Source organism: Apostichopus japonicus, chromosome 8, assembly GCF_037975245.1.
Source record: "Apostichopus japonicus isolate 1M-3 chromosome 8, ASM3797524v1, whole genome shotgun sequence".
Lineage (NCBI taxonomy): Eukaryota > Metazoa > Echinodermata > Holothuroidea > Aspidochirotida > Stichopodidae > Apostichopus > Apostichopus japonicus.
Window position 1 is genome coordinate 30,497,436 of NC_092568.1, and position 18,228 is coordinate 30,515,663.

An 18,228-nucleotide genomic window follows, 5' to 3' on the forward strand; every position below is an offset into this window, starting at 1 on the left:
TAGCGATATCATTAAATAATATGCTGAAGGGGGGGGGGGCGGTCGCCCCCTTCCCGAAATTTGTCATGTTCCCCGACGACACGGTCGAGTTCGAGACCAGCCACAGTTGGTTTCATAGCACCGTTCTACAATTGATTAAGGCGTATATACACACACACGCGTTATGATAGACCATATATAGTATATATATAGATCATGAGGAAGAGAAGAAAAATGGAAACGTCAAAAATTGAGTTGTCGGTGTAAGGGGTAGGGTGAGGCACACGCCTCTTCCGAAATCCTTGATCCGTCACTAGCTACCCTGTGTATATAATAGGGATCAGCGCTGTAATAATGTCACTGTTCCTCTTTCTCTTCCCGGTGTCTTGGCGTTTTTCTTTAACTCCCTCCTTTTCTCCTTTTTCTCTCTTTCTTCTTTTTCTTTTCCCTTCCTTCCTCTCCTCCTCCTCTTTCCCCCCTCTTTTTTCCTTTTTTCTTCTCTTTTTTTCTCTCCTCTTTTTCGTACCCGGGGGGCGCGCGCCCCCAACGCCCCCCCCCTGGATACGCACCTGAGCTTATACCGAAAAGTGCTGATATTTAGTACTCCGTTACACCATTGCTCAGGCCTACATGTATCAGGAACGTCTTAGCATTCATGGGATTAAGTTGGAAGTTAATGAATTTTGTAAAATATCTTTGTTTACTTATTTACTATTGTTATCGTTGGTCCTTCTGTAAACCGTCATATATGAGCCTCCGATGTACCTCTACAGGTCACTCGTGAAAATACGAAGCCTATATATGATAATCTTGGAGCCTATTCTTATCTATAGTAGTAACCCGTTCCTATGAGCAGATGATTTTTCGAAAGCTAATGATATGTGCCATGGATATATGCGGTGGCCGGGGGAAGGGTGGATTTGAAAATTTACTCGGCCCCATAATAACTGGACACATTTACTAATGATTTGCATTGTACAAGCTTGAATATGCATTACAATGCACATAGGTCGCAGGTGTCGGACGAACCTACGTGGAACTGTGCGAAATAAACAAATTCTGTGGTGCATTCCCTATGCCGTCTCCTCCTCTCCTTACCCACTGGACTCGTGTGAACTATAGACGTATAGCGTACCAACGTCACTGGATATTTCCATTCACCCACACGATCTTCTTCCCATCTCCATTATCCACCCTCTAACCCCCCTCCCCCTTCGCCCTCAAAAGCGTCCTTCGAAGTTTCTCTACATGACAATGACTTGATTTTAATTCAAAAAGTTGTTGGCCAACTCCGTCCATGATTCTTTGTGTTTTTTGTTACACCTGCTGTGTGTCGTGTGCAACTATGACATCACATCTGTTTGCTTCAAGTTCACTTTTGGTAGAATATCAGATAACTTCAAATGTCAATATCTCAAAAACGGTACATAGGAATTGAATGCAAATTTTACTGGAATGCTTAGATTATGTTCCTTTGTAACATATTAAAAAGACAGTTTTACATGGACTATTCTTTTAAATTACACGTACATGATTCTCAATGGGTGGTCTCCTAAATACCTGACATAGGCTATGTTGTCCTCCCTGTTAATCATCGTTATATAATTCGAGATCTATAATCTTTCATCTATTTTTGTGCCCAGGTATTCTACAAATTATGGTGTTAAAACATTTCATTTATACTAGTTGTATTTTGTATGGAACTCAATACCTGCCAAATTTGAGAAGTCTATTGATCTTAATATTTTTGAATCAACAATTAAATAATATTTTACGACTAACTTGAACGGGAAGAGATCTCTATAGTTTTGTACTTTTAGATTTATGTTTTATATATGTTTGTTTGATATATTTGGATGTATTGTTACTGTAGTATTTTCATGTTTATATGGACCACAGTGGAAATAAGTCAGACTTTTCTGTGTCATCCTGCACTTAGTTCTTGTTACCATTCTTAATGTATTTTTCTACATTGTTTTGCTTGTTTTGAATGTTGTGCGGTTAAGTAAAAATTAAAAAATAAAATAAAAACACACTCAACCCAAGTACTCTTGCATCGAGACTGTGACTGTGTGATCATCGTCAATTGTGTATCACGTGTCCGAAAAGCACAGATACATTTTATGAAAATTCACCGTGCAAAGATCCTGGGCGCGATAACCAACGACTGATCCGCTCTCAACCTATAGCACAACAAACCCATACAGTAAAAACACAATATACAGCAGTATATATATATTATTGTGATGTTTCTTCTTCTCTGGCTCGGGACTGCCACTACACATACAGCCTCATAGAATTTAATCATATTGTTTGCCAAATCTAGCTGGATAGGGCGACATTGTTACCTATTGTGATATCTACGACTGCTCAGTCATTGTTACCTAATCATATAAATTGCACGCATTGATTACCGGGGGAAGCAAGCGATAAGATAGTGCCGTGGTGAAACACAGCTGTACGCGCATGCCTATAGTCAACAAGAATTCATTAGCTGGAAAAGTGCACCTTCGTTCACTCGTATAAAGTCAACACTTCACACTGATCAGAAGTTTATAACTCAGCTGTAAACGGCCGCAGATTGTTTTCATTTTGTTCTTTGAAGGGGAAAGTGTTCATCTCATATTCCAATTTCTATATCACAAATATGGCAGTAAGTACATTATTTCCTTTCTTTCTCATAGTTTCATTGGTTCAGTGTGTGTGTATGTTAGCTTTCCAAACTAAATTCAAATAATCAAATAGATATGCTGGTTAGCTCACTCACGCTGAACCATTATGGGACCGTGATACACAAATGGACGATGTGCATCTTCCATTTGTGTATAACGGTCCAAATGGAAATAGGGACTAAAGGCGACCATGGACATGCACGGAGGGCGCACAAGGTGGGCAGGGGGGGGGGGGGGTTAGTTGTGCAACTAACCGTTTTTAATTCTCAATCGGTAGGCTGCCTAGGGAGGTTGATTCTTTGGCTAATGGATGAATTGGATTTGCAGAGGGGCTCCATTATTTACGAGCAAGACTGTACAATGTCAAAACGAAAAAAAATATATATATATATTTATTTTTATATGGCCAGCGACACTTGTGACATGAGTTGGCTGTCACATTGTTTTAATAGGGAGTACTTTGGGTCACCTTCCCAGAAGAAGACTAGAAGTGGGTCAAAGTTATTTGCGTCAATTCTTAGAGTTTTGTTTACCAACTGATCGTTCACTAGCGATTAATCAAGGACAGTTTTAAATTCTGAATATTTTCGTCGCCCAGATATATTTTCCTGTAGTAGCTATAGTCACACCCATATGCTGTAGAGGGTATTTATCACGATTTTCTCAAGGTTTCAACACATCCGTTGAATATGATACTCAAGAAGCAACTCGAACAACAGTTTACCGCCATGCATCTAGACTTTGTGATGCTACAAGCTTTTCAAGAATCAACACTGAATAGCCTTAAAAATAGGCTGAAACGCTGTTCATTGTGATACGTTTTTTGAATATTGTAATGCCACGGGGTACGTTAGAGGTTTAGTTGATAGTTTCGATAGGGTTGACCAGGCAGTTATCTGTTATGCTGTTATCTCATTAACCTCTTCACGCCGCGAGAGGGGTTGGGTGCGGGGGGGGGGGGGGTGGGGTGTTGGGGGGGTTGAATGGTCAAATCTAAGTTCTAAGTGATATAATCTGTGTGACAGTAATGAAACGTGATACCTTGTTATCATTTATCTAGACCTGAGATGTCCATCGCTGAATCGTTTATACACTGTGTTGTGCATGGGTATTAACCGTAGCTGCATGTACTGACTGTACACTAGTGTCTAATTACCGACGGTAGCAAGCTGTGTGTGGGATCGATGGTGTTGTCTAACACTTCTGTTACACCTCATTCGAAACTAGGTCAGATTACCGGCATGAGACGTTTCTTTGTGCGCGAGTCTTCACACCCTTTAAGTGGACGTAGGGATGGCCGGAGTGCACGAAGCTGTTTTGTTTTCGTGACCAGGCTCTGTCTCGAGTGACGTAATACGTAGTCTATCTCGTCTTTCCAATGACAAATGACCTTATTGAGTGTCTCACCAGCCTCCAGCCAATTTAATCTAGTAAGATTAGATACCAACTGGTTGCTTCTTGCGATGGAGAAATACTTACCCTTATACTTCCGATGATCCAGGAAGTTGTTCTCTGAATGGACGGACCCTATAGTAGAGTAACGATAACTATATAGTCAATTCGGTGAGATGGGGAGTACGCGTGCGGTATATGTGACTTTAGCCAATGAAGTAAAGCTGTAGTAACCACATTTTTATTCATCAAACGTTGCGATGCTTTCCAGGACACGAAGTTACTAATCCTGACATTTTAGTTTTGTTTCTTAATTTCATTATAGCCATTGGCGTGCACAGAATTTCAAAAGTGTATGTGTGGGTGTGTGTGTGTGTGGGGGGGGGGGTGAATACCCGTAATAATGGTCTAATTATTTCCCCTGTCTGACTGCAGAACAAATCCTGACTGAACCATATTGCCCCGACTGGTGAGTCTCCCCTCCCCCCGCCCCAACCCCTGCGCACGCCAATATCTAGTTTAGTTCACGGGTATTCTTAGATTCAGTAGCAAATGAAACACGAAACTTCATTATTATCTGTTCATATAATTGACGATGGCAATCAAGTGTTGTTGTTGTTTTCTCGTTTCATCATATTTCATGTTTTTCATTTTTACAGCGCACTCTGTTTAAGTCAGCATTGTTTTAACTTTCACTTCGTTTCATTTGCATTGCATGTTTTTTTTTCAAATTAAAAATAATTCTAATTTATCTCAGCCCTGCATTGTATATCATTCATGTCATCACACCAGGGAGTTGTTATGGAAACACTCCCTGATCACTCTAGTGTCATATCTTTTGTGCACGAATATACCAGGGAGTTGTTATGGAACAACTCCCTGAATATACACATTTCCACCCGATACACACAGAGACTACAGTAACTACTGTAAATCTTAAAGTGTTGTACCACAATATCTACTGGATCGTGCTATAAGTCAGTAGCATGTGCTATTAGGATTATAGTAAGAACTGAGGATATGTGTGATCCCAACAAATCCCAACAACTTGATTTGTTGGAATTACACATATCCTCAGTTCTTACTGTAATCCTAATATCACATGCAACCGATTTATCATATTTATCAGCACCATCCAGCTTTTACTGTGGTACAAAACTTAAACAGTTTACAGTAATTACTGTTACCCCTGTGTGAATCGGTGGAAATTTCGGGTAGAAGGACCGACAACATTTTAGAGCTAGCTCTGCGATGAAAAGATAAAAAAAACACACAAAGCTATATCAATGTGATAATGTGCACAGCAATTAATGTCTATACGTCCACAACTAAGAAACTAATGTAGAAAATCAGTAGGCTACAACACAGTGCCAATGTGTAGACTCTTTACCCAAATATTGGTCCAAACAACGGGGGTTGTAGCTCATGAAGTATAAAACATTGATATGAAAGTACGGTACATCATCAAATTGAAAGATAATGTCTAAAGTAATGCCCATCATTTCATTACATTACCCCCGCCCCTCCCCCCTACCACCCACACGATCTCACACTCTCCATAACCATTTATCCGTAAGCTACTCCGTCGATCTACGTTGCGAAGACCTGACTCTGTTCATAGATGTCCATATATGAACCAACTGATATAATTCCCCACCCACTCTTCGCGGACACGTATATTCTCACCGTACTTTGGACATGAATGTGTATAGAAATTAGCAAAGCAACACTTGGCAATCTTTCATGTGATAATGAATCCTCAAGAAAGTTAACATTGTTGGTTTATAAGATAAGATTAGATGATACAACAGCAGCTCCCTGAATAGACTTTGGCAGTCGTTGTCATTCTTTGTTTGCCTATAGGGCTCAGTTTTGAAACGATTTGCAAATTCATTCAGTTTTGTTATCAATCTATTATAAAGCAAAATGTAAAAACAAACTAAAACGAAATCAACTTAAAATATGACATACGTGTTTCATTATGCCTCCTGCCCGCTACATGTTGCCCACAGGAACATGAGACCAACTGGTTAATGATATCAACTGGTTCATGGTATCAACTGGTTCATGGTACCAACTGGTTCATCCATAGTGCCAACTGTTTCACGGTGCCAACCAGTACATTGTGCCAACCTGTTCATGGTGGCAGGTGGTTCATGGTGACAACGATTCATGATTACAAGCGGTTCGTGGTGGTGAGCGTTTCATGGTGCCAACCTGTGCACGGTGACAAGCAGTTCATTGTGACAAGCGGTTCATGGTGACAAGCGGTTCAAGGTGGTTCATTGTGGCTAGTAGTTCACGATGGCAAGCGGTATGTTGTGGCAAGCGGATCACGGTGGCAATCTTTTCATGGTTCCTACTGTTCATATCGTGTTGTGTCGTGCCTCAGCTAATATTCCTAAATATGGACTGTCCACTAAAGATAATATACACACACACAGCTTATGTACATATGCCTTTTATGACTCAGTGGAGTTTCTATCGATGATAGCAGATTCGTTATCTTTCCGTGTACAGGTGTGTTCTTTAAGTTGCAAACTACTTTAGATAAATATATGATTTTGTGTACCTGCAGTTACACATACACCGAGGCAGCTCAACTCAAACGAAGGCGCTGAGGTTATTTGTCAAAGTCGAATAAAATAAAATAACATAGGGGCCTATGTGAGTGAGGAAGCATGGAGGAAGACCGGGACCGAGGGTGGGGGGGGGGTGGGTTTGGTCAGGAATACCACATTCCCCAAGATCTATCTCGGCTGTTTACATTCCTTGACCTAGTGTATTATTAAACAATAATTCATATATAAATGCTTCTGACATGACTGAAACCGTCTGTAGGGATCGAAACATCCTTCTTTTCCTACTATTTATTTTTTTTTAATTACAAAATGAAAATTCTAGAAAGTTTGTACACGTTTTTATTTATTTATTTTTCTAAATAGGATACCGGAAAGGCTTTTCTCGAACGGTTAGCTAGCGGACCGGTCGTCGGTGATGGGAGCTTCGTAGTGACGTTAGAGAGAAGAGGCTACGTCGAGGCTGGAGCGTGGACACCAGAAGCTGTGGTCCAATACCCCGAAGCAGGTCAGTCACTTTCAATACTTCGGTGTATATACATGTAGGAAATATTAACAAGATTCGCGCTTTTCAATTTTCAACTTTGTCAATGCTCCCGTTTCATTCAAGGAATCAGTCAAAATGTGTTAGTATTTTTGATTTAACGGTTTTTGAATTTTCCTTCAGTAAAACAACTTCATCGGGACTACTTAAGAGCTGGATCGGATGTGATGCAAACCTTTACTTTTTACTCCTCTGACGATAAATTAGCTTTCGCTGGTAACCATGCGGACCAGCGAGAAACAGTCAATGTATGTTTGCCCTTTTTTGTTTTGTTCATTGCTGGAAGCTAAGGAACCCGTAAAGTCAGGTTGGCGTGTGTATGTATGTGTGTGCGTCTGTGAAATTTGCTTGGGTTCACGATAACTCAACAACGGAGTGATAAATATTTGTCATACTTGCTATGCAGATGTATTATAGTTAAAAGGTGTGCCCTATCGTTTTTGGCGCCAACCTTATGAATATAAATGAGGTTATAGGGTCAAACGTTAAAATCTATTGCAATAACTCCGCATCCTTAAGTCGGATTGTAAACCACACTTGGTATACAGTTGTTTATAGCTGGTACATGTAAGCCTAATTATTTTGGTATATTTTTGGGTTGGTATGGCCCAAATTTACCCTCCACCTCGAATTCATTTTGGGCCACGTTCTTTGGGTCCGCATTTGTGGGGCCCAATATGTTTGTATCATTTGGGCGTAACATTTTGTTGAGCCCAATTTTTGGTAGAGGACAAATGTTAAAATTGCAATAACTCTGTAACCTGAAGTCGGATTGTAGCAAACCTTAGTATACAGTGGTTGGTTAATAGCTGGTACATGTAGGCCATCTGGGCTCCAAAAAATTCCGCGCCCATTTTTTGGCCCGGTGGGCCAAAAGTATACTTCCACCTCAAAAGCATTTTGGGGAAATACTTTGGCCCGAATTTGTGGGGCCCAATATTTTTGGGTCCATTGGGGCCGATATTTTGGGGGCTCAATTTATCTTTGAGCCATGTTGTCTGCGCCAAATAATTTTGGGACCATTTAAGCGCAAACGTTTATCAGGCTCAATTTTCTTTTGGAAGGACCAAAAATTTAAAATAGCAATAACTCTACAACTCTAAACCAGATTATATCCAAACTTGGAATACAGTTGTTGGTCAACAGCTGGTATATGTGGGCATATATATATATATCATGATATAAGGTGAAGACATACAACACTTAAATATTCCAATCAGCAAGGAACCATAGTGCCAATTGGGCTCTTGTCTAACTTGCAAATTGTTATTTTGATGCATGAGTAATGTCATGATGGCAAGATGATAACTTCACGTTGAATTTGCATTATGGAGCGTCCATATTCAATATTGGTCCATATTCAATATTGGTCTCTCTCACTTAGTGCGAGAACTTAAACAGAGCAGCCTGTGATCTGGCCAGAGAAGTGGCGGATGAAGGAGGTGCCTTAGTTGCTGGCGGTTTATCGCCCGTCCCTGGTTATGTAGAAAGTAAAGGCAAGGACCACGTCATGGGCGAGTTTATGAAACAGATGGAAGTCTTTAAAGAAAAAAAGATCGATTTTCTCCTCGGTGAGGTAAGACCGTTAAAGGTTTACACCTAAGACACTACATGAATGGAATTGATTTTCGGTTTCATGACATATTGTTTCACATGGCTAATTCCTTTGTTGTACTCTGTAAGTTCATCTATCTCAATCTGGAGTCCGTGGACCTCTAGAGGACATGTAAGAAATCTGTGGGGATTCGTGAGGGCAAAGTGGCCAGCCAGGGTCCTCAGGAAATTGGGGTTCGTTAAAAATTCGAACGGGTCCATGGACTGTTTAACTGACCTAATATAGAGAGTTGGGTAGCATCATGATTGATCCCTAGAGTAAGGCAAATTTTTTTTTTCGGAGGCTTTTTTTCGGGAGCCGTTTCGGAGTTCCCGAACGAAGGCTTCCGAAACGGTTCCCGATAAACAGGAGACGGCCCCCTGAAAACGGGTGCCTGCGGTTCCCAGAGGGGCATTCGCAACATAACGATGATATCATATCATCTAGTCGCGTTACAACTCGTTTTGCTTCAATATCTTTCATCTTAAAGGACCTTGACTCAGATGCACGGTATCTTCTAGATACATCAATAACACTCCTGATAAACGCTTTTGTTTAGTGCCGCTTGGTCGTTACGTAAGTTGTTTGGGACAGTTCACGTAGGAAAGTATACATTCTGGATATTAATTAGTGCAGTAATTTGCAGGTCTCGCAACTATTGCTGGCTTGGTACTATGACCTCAATTACAAACGTGACGACTTCGTGTGAAAAAAGGGTGCCCGCTTTAAAAAAAAACGGCTCCAGAGAAGAGCCCCAACAAAACGGGGGCTCCGAAACGGCTTCCGAAAAGAGGCCCCAAAAAACGGAGGCTCCCGAAATGGCGCCCGATTTCGCCCCGTTTGGACTCCCGAGGGGGGGGGGGTGTTAAAGTAGCACTATATATTCTACTTCGATGTTTTTTATAATTTTGCTGTTTTTGGTTTGGTTATAGTTTTTTGGTTATATTGAAGAAGCGGAATGGGCTATTGAAGCAATGAAGACGATGCACCTACCAATCGCTTGCTCGATGAGGGTGGGACCAGCCGGGGATCTTTCGGGTGTTACACCACAAGAATGCGCAATTCGAATGGCTCAAGCAGGTATGAATACGAAGGAAGCAGTTTTGTGAATACGTATAAATCCAATCAATTCAGATATACTGCCTTAAGTATTTGATGATTAATGATGCCTCATCATTTTCGTTATATCACCAATCCCCCACTCACGCTAACACAGAAAAATACGCAAAGGGTGGGGGGGGGGGGAGGGAACACGCCCTTGCCTTAGACCCTATCTATCTAGGACGGGCATCAGTCAACGTTCGTGGATGGTGCAATATACATATGTGTGTGCTTTGTGAGACATACTGTATCCCTGTATACACATACAGGGCTAATAATAGAATAATGGTAGCGATACCAAGACGGCATGCTATTAACAAAACTTTCGGTTACATAATTATGTTGGTATATCTTCAAACACTTGTGCCACCGTTTCAGTAAAATAAAAAGAAGTATAGGCACAATCTCGAGACAATGTTAAAGTGGTATGTAGGTTTTTTAGTAGGTCGGAGTAATTTTAAAGATGTGATGTGACTTACAGTACAACTCAGTTAAGGAACTAACGTACAACGTTTCTTTCTCAAGCTCTGTATTTAGATTAAAGAGAACCATAAAAACCTACTGGAAGTTTTCGGTTATTGTTTAAGCAATGTAAACACACTGTGTGTATTAGTGATGTAGTTAAGCTATATAGGCCAAGAATTTGAAGGTACGATTGAAATAAAAAAAACAGCAAATAGGCTGGGGCAATTCACGCATGTGTCATTGTAGACTGAATATACATCTTCGTTGACAGGCGCAGACGTGGTTGGTGTTAACTGTAATTACGATCCTTTCATCGCACTGGAGACATTAGAAATGATGAAGATTGCCTTGAAAGAGGCAGGATACGATGTCTATCTCATGGTCCAACCTGTAGGTTGGCATACACAAGAAATACGAGATGACGAGAGAGGCTATACCGTCTTGCCTGAGTTTCCATATGGTCAGTCGAGTCGCTCTGATATCTGCATTGGTCTTAAAATGCAGCAAATAGCCACGCATGTAACCATACTGGGAAATTTCTACTTTTAATTGATTGATTTAATTGATTGTCTGTATTCTAGACATCAGTATTTAGCATCATGAGGCTACGACAGAAAACTTGAACAAGTCCCGTGTAATAATGCCATCAGCATATATCAGAAAACCAACTATTTTAACATAACGCATATATTATATATATGTATAGGGGTATAGTTTTTCCACCACTGTTTATTATTGTATCATATATGGATCGAAGGCGCCGTCAAGTTAACGAACAGAAGCGCCAACTTCCTCTTGGTCGCGAAAGGTGTTGGTTCTAAGTCCTCGGTGACGTTGGTTGGATCACTGAGCCGGTAGCAATATGTGACGCAGTCCACCCCGGTGTAAAATGCCTTTCTTCTAACCATCATCAAATATAAGGTTGATAAATATGAAGTGTACTTTATATTTTTTATAATGTATACCTTATATCACCTCAAATGCCAATCACCATATCCATAATTGTTCTATCCACCAGCTATGGAACCAAGGTTATTGACCAGAATTGACGTCGCAAGATTTGCCAGAGAAGCATATAACCTCGGTGTGCGATATATCGGTGGCTGTTGCGGTTTTGAACCATATCACATTCGAGCTATCGCCGAAGAGGTATATGACCTCATAGTTTTCTGTTGACATGTATGACAAAGGACACACACGAACAAACACACAAACAAGCCAACGAGGAGTTTTCCGTCTGTTGACTTTTATCACTTATGGAATGTAAAACAAACAACAATGTCATAGTTTACAGATATTGAATAACTTAAAGGATTGGTTCAGGTGTTTGACATGTCTATTTTGTATGAAAGAGCACAAAAAGACAAAAAGAACAGTGAAGAAACTACCATGATAGCATGCTCTGTTAAGGAGATATGACAATTTGAAGATATCAAAATTTCTTTGAAAACGACTGGTGTAGAAAGACTTACTGTGAGTGTGTGACGTCACATCTTCACTTCCTTAACATTTGTGAATAAATTTCTTTAAAAATTATTTACATTTTTTAACGCATTTGAAATTAATATAATAAAAAATTCTTCAGATGTTTAATCTCAAATGCTTCCTTTGACAAATATGAGATCTCTTGACATATCTTTTGGTTGAAAGTCATGAAATCTTACAAAATATTTAGAGCAAAAAACAAAGACTTTTCATGAATGTGAGGATGTGACATCACAGCTAGTCAGAGTTTTGCAGTTTCTACACAATCTGATAAAACTTTTCACTTGAATATCTCTTTAACCGAAAAAGATATTTGAATAGTTTTTTCACCATTGTGTTTCTTTCATTTTCCTCTTTCATATAACATGAACATGTATGACAACTGAACCAATCCTTTCATCTAGTTAAATAGTGCCCATAGCTTATACAATACTCTATACAAGAAAAAAAATAGGAAAGGATACGAGGTTGCAAATTCATAGGATTAAAACTACAAGCTTCAAGAGGGTACCGTGAACATGAGTAATCGGCTAGTCTTCGATTCTCAGCCGTTTGTAATAAGCAACAACAACGACGACATTAATAACAAGAGCAATGATATTAACAAACTGATGATACCTTATCGAGCTCTCACGGTGATATCAAAATTGGTAACGAAAATAACATATCACATTTCATATGAAGAGGATTAATAGATAACATTTTGTAAGTTTGTAGATGAAATTATCATTATCCATAAAGATGTTTGTCTTGTCGAGTTTTACTAACACAATAGTTTACATAATTGGTGAGATCATAGAAAAAAACAATTCCTATCATAATATTTTCCTTGATGCATTGATAACTGCGGAAGGTTAGTATACTCTAAAAAGAATAAATCACTATTCATCTTTTCTAAATTCTTACTGTTTTCCAGCTAGCAGTAGAGCGGGGAGTTCGTCCACCTGGCAAAGACAAGCACGGTGGATATGAATCACTAAAGAAAAGTATGTTGGATAACCAAACCGATAGGTTAGTATGGACAATACATAAACTTTGTTTTTTTTTTATTTGTATTATATGTTAGTAAGAATGTTTCTGAATGAATGATCTATAAGTTAAACCTATACTTTAACTTACAAGTTGAGTGTGATACTGAATGAAGAGTTTTGTACATTTTGTGACTTCCAGGTTAGAACTTATGATCCTGAATGCATGCCCGTATATTGCAAAATATTCTCTAACTTCTATGCTGTTAATTAATGAGTATTATCCTGTACGAAGTTCTTACATGTTTAGTACGTTCTTATACTGATAGGTTAGTAAGTATGATCCTGAATGAATACCGATATAGTGTAAAATATTCTTTAAATTCTGTGCTGTTCATGAGTATTATCTTGTATGAAGTAATTACATGTTTAGTACGTTCTTATACTGATAGGTTAGTAAGTATGATCCTGAATGAATACCCATACAGTGTAAATTATTCTTTATATTCTATGCTGTTAATGAGTCATATTCAACATGAAGAAATTACATGTTTAGTACATTCTTATACTCATAGATTAAGAAGTATATGATATCGTAAAATAAGGTATGACTTTGAATGAATTTCCACGGCAAACGAATTTTGGGAGACATTCTTTGGGCCTGAATTCGTGGGGCTCAATATTTCTGAGTCCATTTGGGCCCACGTTTTTGGGATTTTATCCACATTTTGAATACAGTTGTTGGTCAATAGCTGGTTCATGTGGGCATAAATATTATGATACTGGGTGTTGAATACTTTAATATTCCTTTGAGCAAGTAACTATAGTGCCCGTTGGGTTCTTCTTATATCTATCTTATATCTCTCTCTCTCTTTCGCTTTTACTTTTAAAGATGTACCCGTGAGTACTGGGAGAATTTAACTCCTGCTACTGGCAGAAAAAATGGTAAATTACTAGCAAACATTGCTCCAAGAGAAAATGGTCAGCAAACATAATAGACAATATAAAACGTTTGGTACGTATTTAATACGTTTACACTCTTTATTTCCAAAGAGCGAAAATTCAACCCCTGAGAGTGTCCTGGCTGATCAATCCATCTTCAAGGATGAATTCTACTCCTTCATTACAGTAAAACGCTCCAAATAACTCCAACAAGAACGAAAATATCCTCTCTTTGGCAGCTGAACTAATTTTGAGTAAATCTTCTATTAGGTAAAAATGAAATTCACTCCCCCAATAGAGATATCAACCTGGACACTCTTTAAAGATGCATTTCTCTCTCCCTGGAATTACGAGTGATATATAAGTCTGTCCGTATGTATGTCTGTATACTAATCTATAAATCTATAGTGCTATGTCTACTTTGTAAATTTCCTTTATGGATTCAAATTTCATTTCATATCATCATTGGCGCCAACATAAAGCTGAAAAACCTTTAGAACGGAATAGCCCTTTTAGTTCCATTCATTGTTTTTAACAATATGGAAAATTTCTTGCATGATCAAATTCCCAAGGTGGGGAGATGGAGGGGGTTGGGGAGTGGGGGGGGGAGGGCGACAAAGAATTTGGGGATATTAATTAACCCGTAACATGTTTGATCCTCTTATATTATATTTATGAATGCTTTCTGAAGTATAATGGTTCTCACTTTAAATCGTGGATTGTTCATTATCACTTCGTTCCATACTTTACTTTAATTAGAAACCTATTAACAGATGGTTCCATATATCTTACATATACCTTTACCTGTCAATGTGTTAGTTTTTGTGATAATTTTTTTTTTACGGGAGTATCAAGTTTTCTGCTTATATGACTCATGATAAGTACCGGTACTCACTGGCCGCATGGAGGTGTAACTATATACACCTGTATATGGCAACTCATTCGTTTACACACTGATACACCGATCGCGATAAAATCAAAACAATGAAATCTTTAAAATAATCGAAAACAAAGGATCGTCTCATAGCGTCTAAAAATAACTCATCTAGATTAGTTTCATTTGGTCCCATGATTAAGTATTTGTGTGTATGTGCGCGTGTCTGTTTGTGTATGAGTTTAATTTCAAATCTGTTTGCTGTTTTTTTTTTTTTTTTAAATGGGAGATAAGAAAGAAGGACGATGTAAACAAGCCCATCAGTCTCATTCCTGGATAACAACACATTGTATCTTGGCAAGCTGTTGGCAATGTAAATTATTTTGCCTTAGGGTGGTGGTGGGTGGGGTTTGTGTTGTTGTGGTGGTGGTGGTGGGGGGTGAGCTGGAGGAATGCCGTTTTTCAAGTCATTCATCTCAATGGTAACTCCTTTTTTTCAGAATTAGAAGTACGCTCGTTCATCCATACTGTGTGCCGCGGTGACGCCTTGGAGTAGATTACCCCAATTGCCATGGTTACGTGAAACAGACATGCATGGTCTCGTTATGTGGTGAAACCTCTCTTTGTCCCACCTCTGAATGCGTTCTTTACAATAAACTTTGTATCTGCAACGTCGTCATGTCATATTGATAGCAAGCTGAATACCTCAATCTAGATTTAAGAGATTTAGGTCTAATGTAGTTACAATCACGTGGTTGCTTCTAACTAAAGAGTTGTTAAGCGTTTTACCCGAAACAGAAAATGTTATGTTCTACATAATTTATTCATTTATTATTCATTATTTATTATTCATTATTCATTAACTTATTATTGACAAATCTTAGAAATTTATCAACGTTTTCATCTTTACTTGGGTGATTGTGTTGCTGTAAAATCATAGATAAATTACACTTTATCTATGTATTAAATAAACTTTCTTTTATACGATATAATATAAATTACTCGCAACGTCAATAGTTGTATTTTACACGAAGTTTGTCGCTGTTGACACCAATAATCAAGCCATTTTTATACTTTCTTTTCTTTTTCTAGCGACTATTCTTCGTAAATGTATTTTGGCACATAAATTAGCTACAAAAATATATATATATTTCTCAAAGCAAGGTAGGCCGGTGCAAAATCGCAAAGCTTTGCAAGTTTCGCGGCGTGCGGGTATTCCTTACTTTTTACCGATTTTTGTCCTTTCGATTTGCTGTTGTAATGTCGGCATCTTGAGCCGTACTTTTGTCTCCCGGCCGTATGGAAAGCCGTTTGACTTTTTATTCGATATTTGATGAATGATATCAGTGATTAATTGTTAATATCAGCAATTAAAAGTTGATATCAGCAATTAATTGTTGATATCATTAAATAATTGCTGATATCACCAAATAATTGTTGATATCATCAAATACCGAATAAAAAGTAAAACGGCTCCTAGATCCACCACTGGGATGTGATTTTATTCAGATTACAACGGCGTCACGACGTGGTATGAACTGGGATGACATCCATGTTTATATATATATACCTCACCTCCCCTTCAACGACATTACGCCCGCATGACCAGCACTTGGAAGAGATGAAATATGTTTGGAAGGCCGAATCGACGCAAAAGAACATCCGAAACATCCGAAAGTGACTGATCACACTTTTGCTTATTTATTTTCTTCCTGAGGATAGTGATGACGACAATTATTTAAATACAAAATCATGTGACTGTAGGGACCGTAGGGACCTTTAGGACACAGAACATACATAATTCTGCTCCATATTCAGTGAATCATATGAATCAATACATCAATATTAATAATATAAGAACATCAATATTGACAGATAAATATAAATAAAAGTGAATACAATTAAATTGTAGATTATATGTATATATATGGCAGATATTAACAGATAATTGATTGAGGAAACTGGGGGTATAAGCCGAAGTTATAGGGGGCAAACATTACCAAATATTGTAAGTTTCTTCAAACTTGGCAGTGTTGAGTTGATACCTGCTAAGAATGCTGTGTCGTTGTCGGTTTCAATTCAAGGGAAACTGAATCACGACTCCGAGGAAGGCGAAGAATCGGGCCGTCGAAGATATATTACGTTACATTTACTTCTGAGGTATAGCAATCTGTGGTGCGTATCCTTTAGTCCATTAGGGCGCAACAGCACGTGAATTTGTTAATGGAGGGACAAAGTACACAACTTCATAGTAATTGCAACAACAGCAACAACATAGACGATAATCTTAATCCTGACACTATGGCTCAAAAACTATATATTGAATCCAGATTTAGCCAGTTAGAACCGGATGAAACCGACTTTCAGAGTATTAACTGTTTATTATCTGTTAATGTGTCCTCTTACAATAAATAAACAACCCCTATAGAGTAAATGAATTAACAAAACGTCGAACTTCAACCTACAGTTTATATCTGTTTGTGTGTGTGCTCAGTTTACAGATAATCGGGGGTCATATAGTGTCATGAATTGATTAGTATGGTTGTAACTTTGCTGTTTGCACCATGCATGACCAAACCATCATATATTACTATATTATATATGATGTTATCATATGTGTATGGGGGTGTCCGTAGAAGAAGAAAAACACGGGAACAAGCAATCTTCCGGTTTTTCGATTGAACAACTCCATGAAGAAACAAGCGAACAGGTTCACGATAGAACGATCAGGAACAGGTTAACCGTCAAAGTTGAACGTGTTAACTCCATTTTTAAGGAGTTTCTGTCTTGATACACTACATTTGGTTCTTTGCGGTTCTACTAAATTTAGTTTTTCCCAATGGAGCCCATAGTATTCAGAAATTTTCAAACAGACCTCTTCTTTCTCCCCCCCCCCCCCCTTCGCTTCTGCAAATACAAATCAAGCATACACCCCAAAAATATCCAGTAATGAAATATCATGAAAAAATGAAGACTAAACTTCAAAGTCTTCATAGAGGTAGTTATACATTATTTTTTTTCGATTTATTCCATTTTTACCACTGACCCCCGGACTCACCCCCCCCCTTCGTCTCTAAGGGTTATTGTCTTGAATTACATAACAGTACACTTCTGTGAGCAACCATTCGGATTACTACTGTGCTTATATGAGATTTGAACCAAATCCCCTTCATCATAACAAAAATTCCTCATAGGGGAGGATTCGCCCCTCCCCTTAGTCACCCCCCCCCCGGCGGACATTAGCCACATTTGTGCCTCAAAATTGGAATTATGGCTATGGACCTGCTGCACTTAACATAGCATTTCCACAACTGAGCAAAGCGGTTACAACAAAAATCATGTTATTAAAGAGGTATTGAGATCAAATAATGACGTTTCCCTTATGTCGTGAAACTAGTCACTTTACATTCACAGCACTTGAAACACACTACGGGCTTCCAGCCACATGGCATGGCCTCGGTTTAATATATATCATGACTATGCAGATCTGATTCTTCTTACTTTTATTTCCGACAACATATCTAATTTTCATTTAGTGACGTCACTACAATCCTCAGTTAACTTCTAGACAATGAATTAAGCTGCCTCGCTAGTACTAATCGACCAATAACTGTTAGTGCATTGTAATTAGAA

The 18,228-nt window shown here is 38.6% G+C and overlaps 1 protein-coding gene across 1 annotated transcript; it reads left to right on the top strand.

The window, feature by feature from the left end:
• Positions 1–2,406: 2,406 nt before the first annotated feature.
• LOC139971535 (betaine--homocysteine S-methyltransferase 1-like) lies at positions 2,407–17,242 on the top strand. Its single transcript, XM_071978098.1, has 10 exons — positions 2,407–2,632; positions 6,989–7,130; positions 7,290–7,414; positions 8,551–8,742; positions 9,693–9,840; positions 10,598–10,786; positions 11,345–11,475; positions 12,728–12,822; positions 13,672–13,794; positions 15,096–17,242. Exons 1-9 carry the CDS (start codon positions 2,627–2,629, stop codon positions 13,772–13,774), a joined length of 1,131 nt encoding a protein of 376 aa, XP_071834199.1. The 5' UTR covers positions 2,407–2,626; the 3' UTR covers positions 13,775–13,794; positions 15,096–17,242.
• The last annotated feature ends 986 nt before the right edge of the window (positions 17,243–18,228 follow it).

Bases quoted from the DNA above. Each gene is read 5' to 3' on its own strand.
- LOC139971535 (XM_071978098.1), top strand. The intron at 8,743-9,692 runs GTAAGACCGTTA...GTTTGGTTATAG, and splicing joins TCGATTTTCTCCTCGGTGAG to TTTTTTGGTTATATTGAAGA. The intron at 9,841-10,597 runs GTATGAATACGA...CTTCGTTGACAG, and splicing joins AATTCGAATGGCTCAAGCAG to GCGCAGACGTGGTTGGTGTT.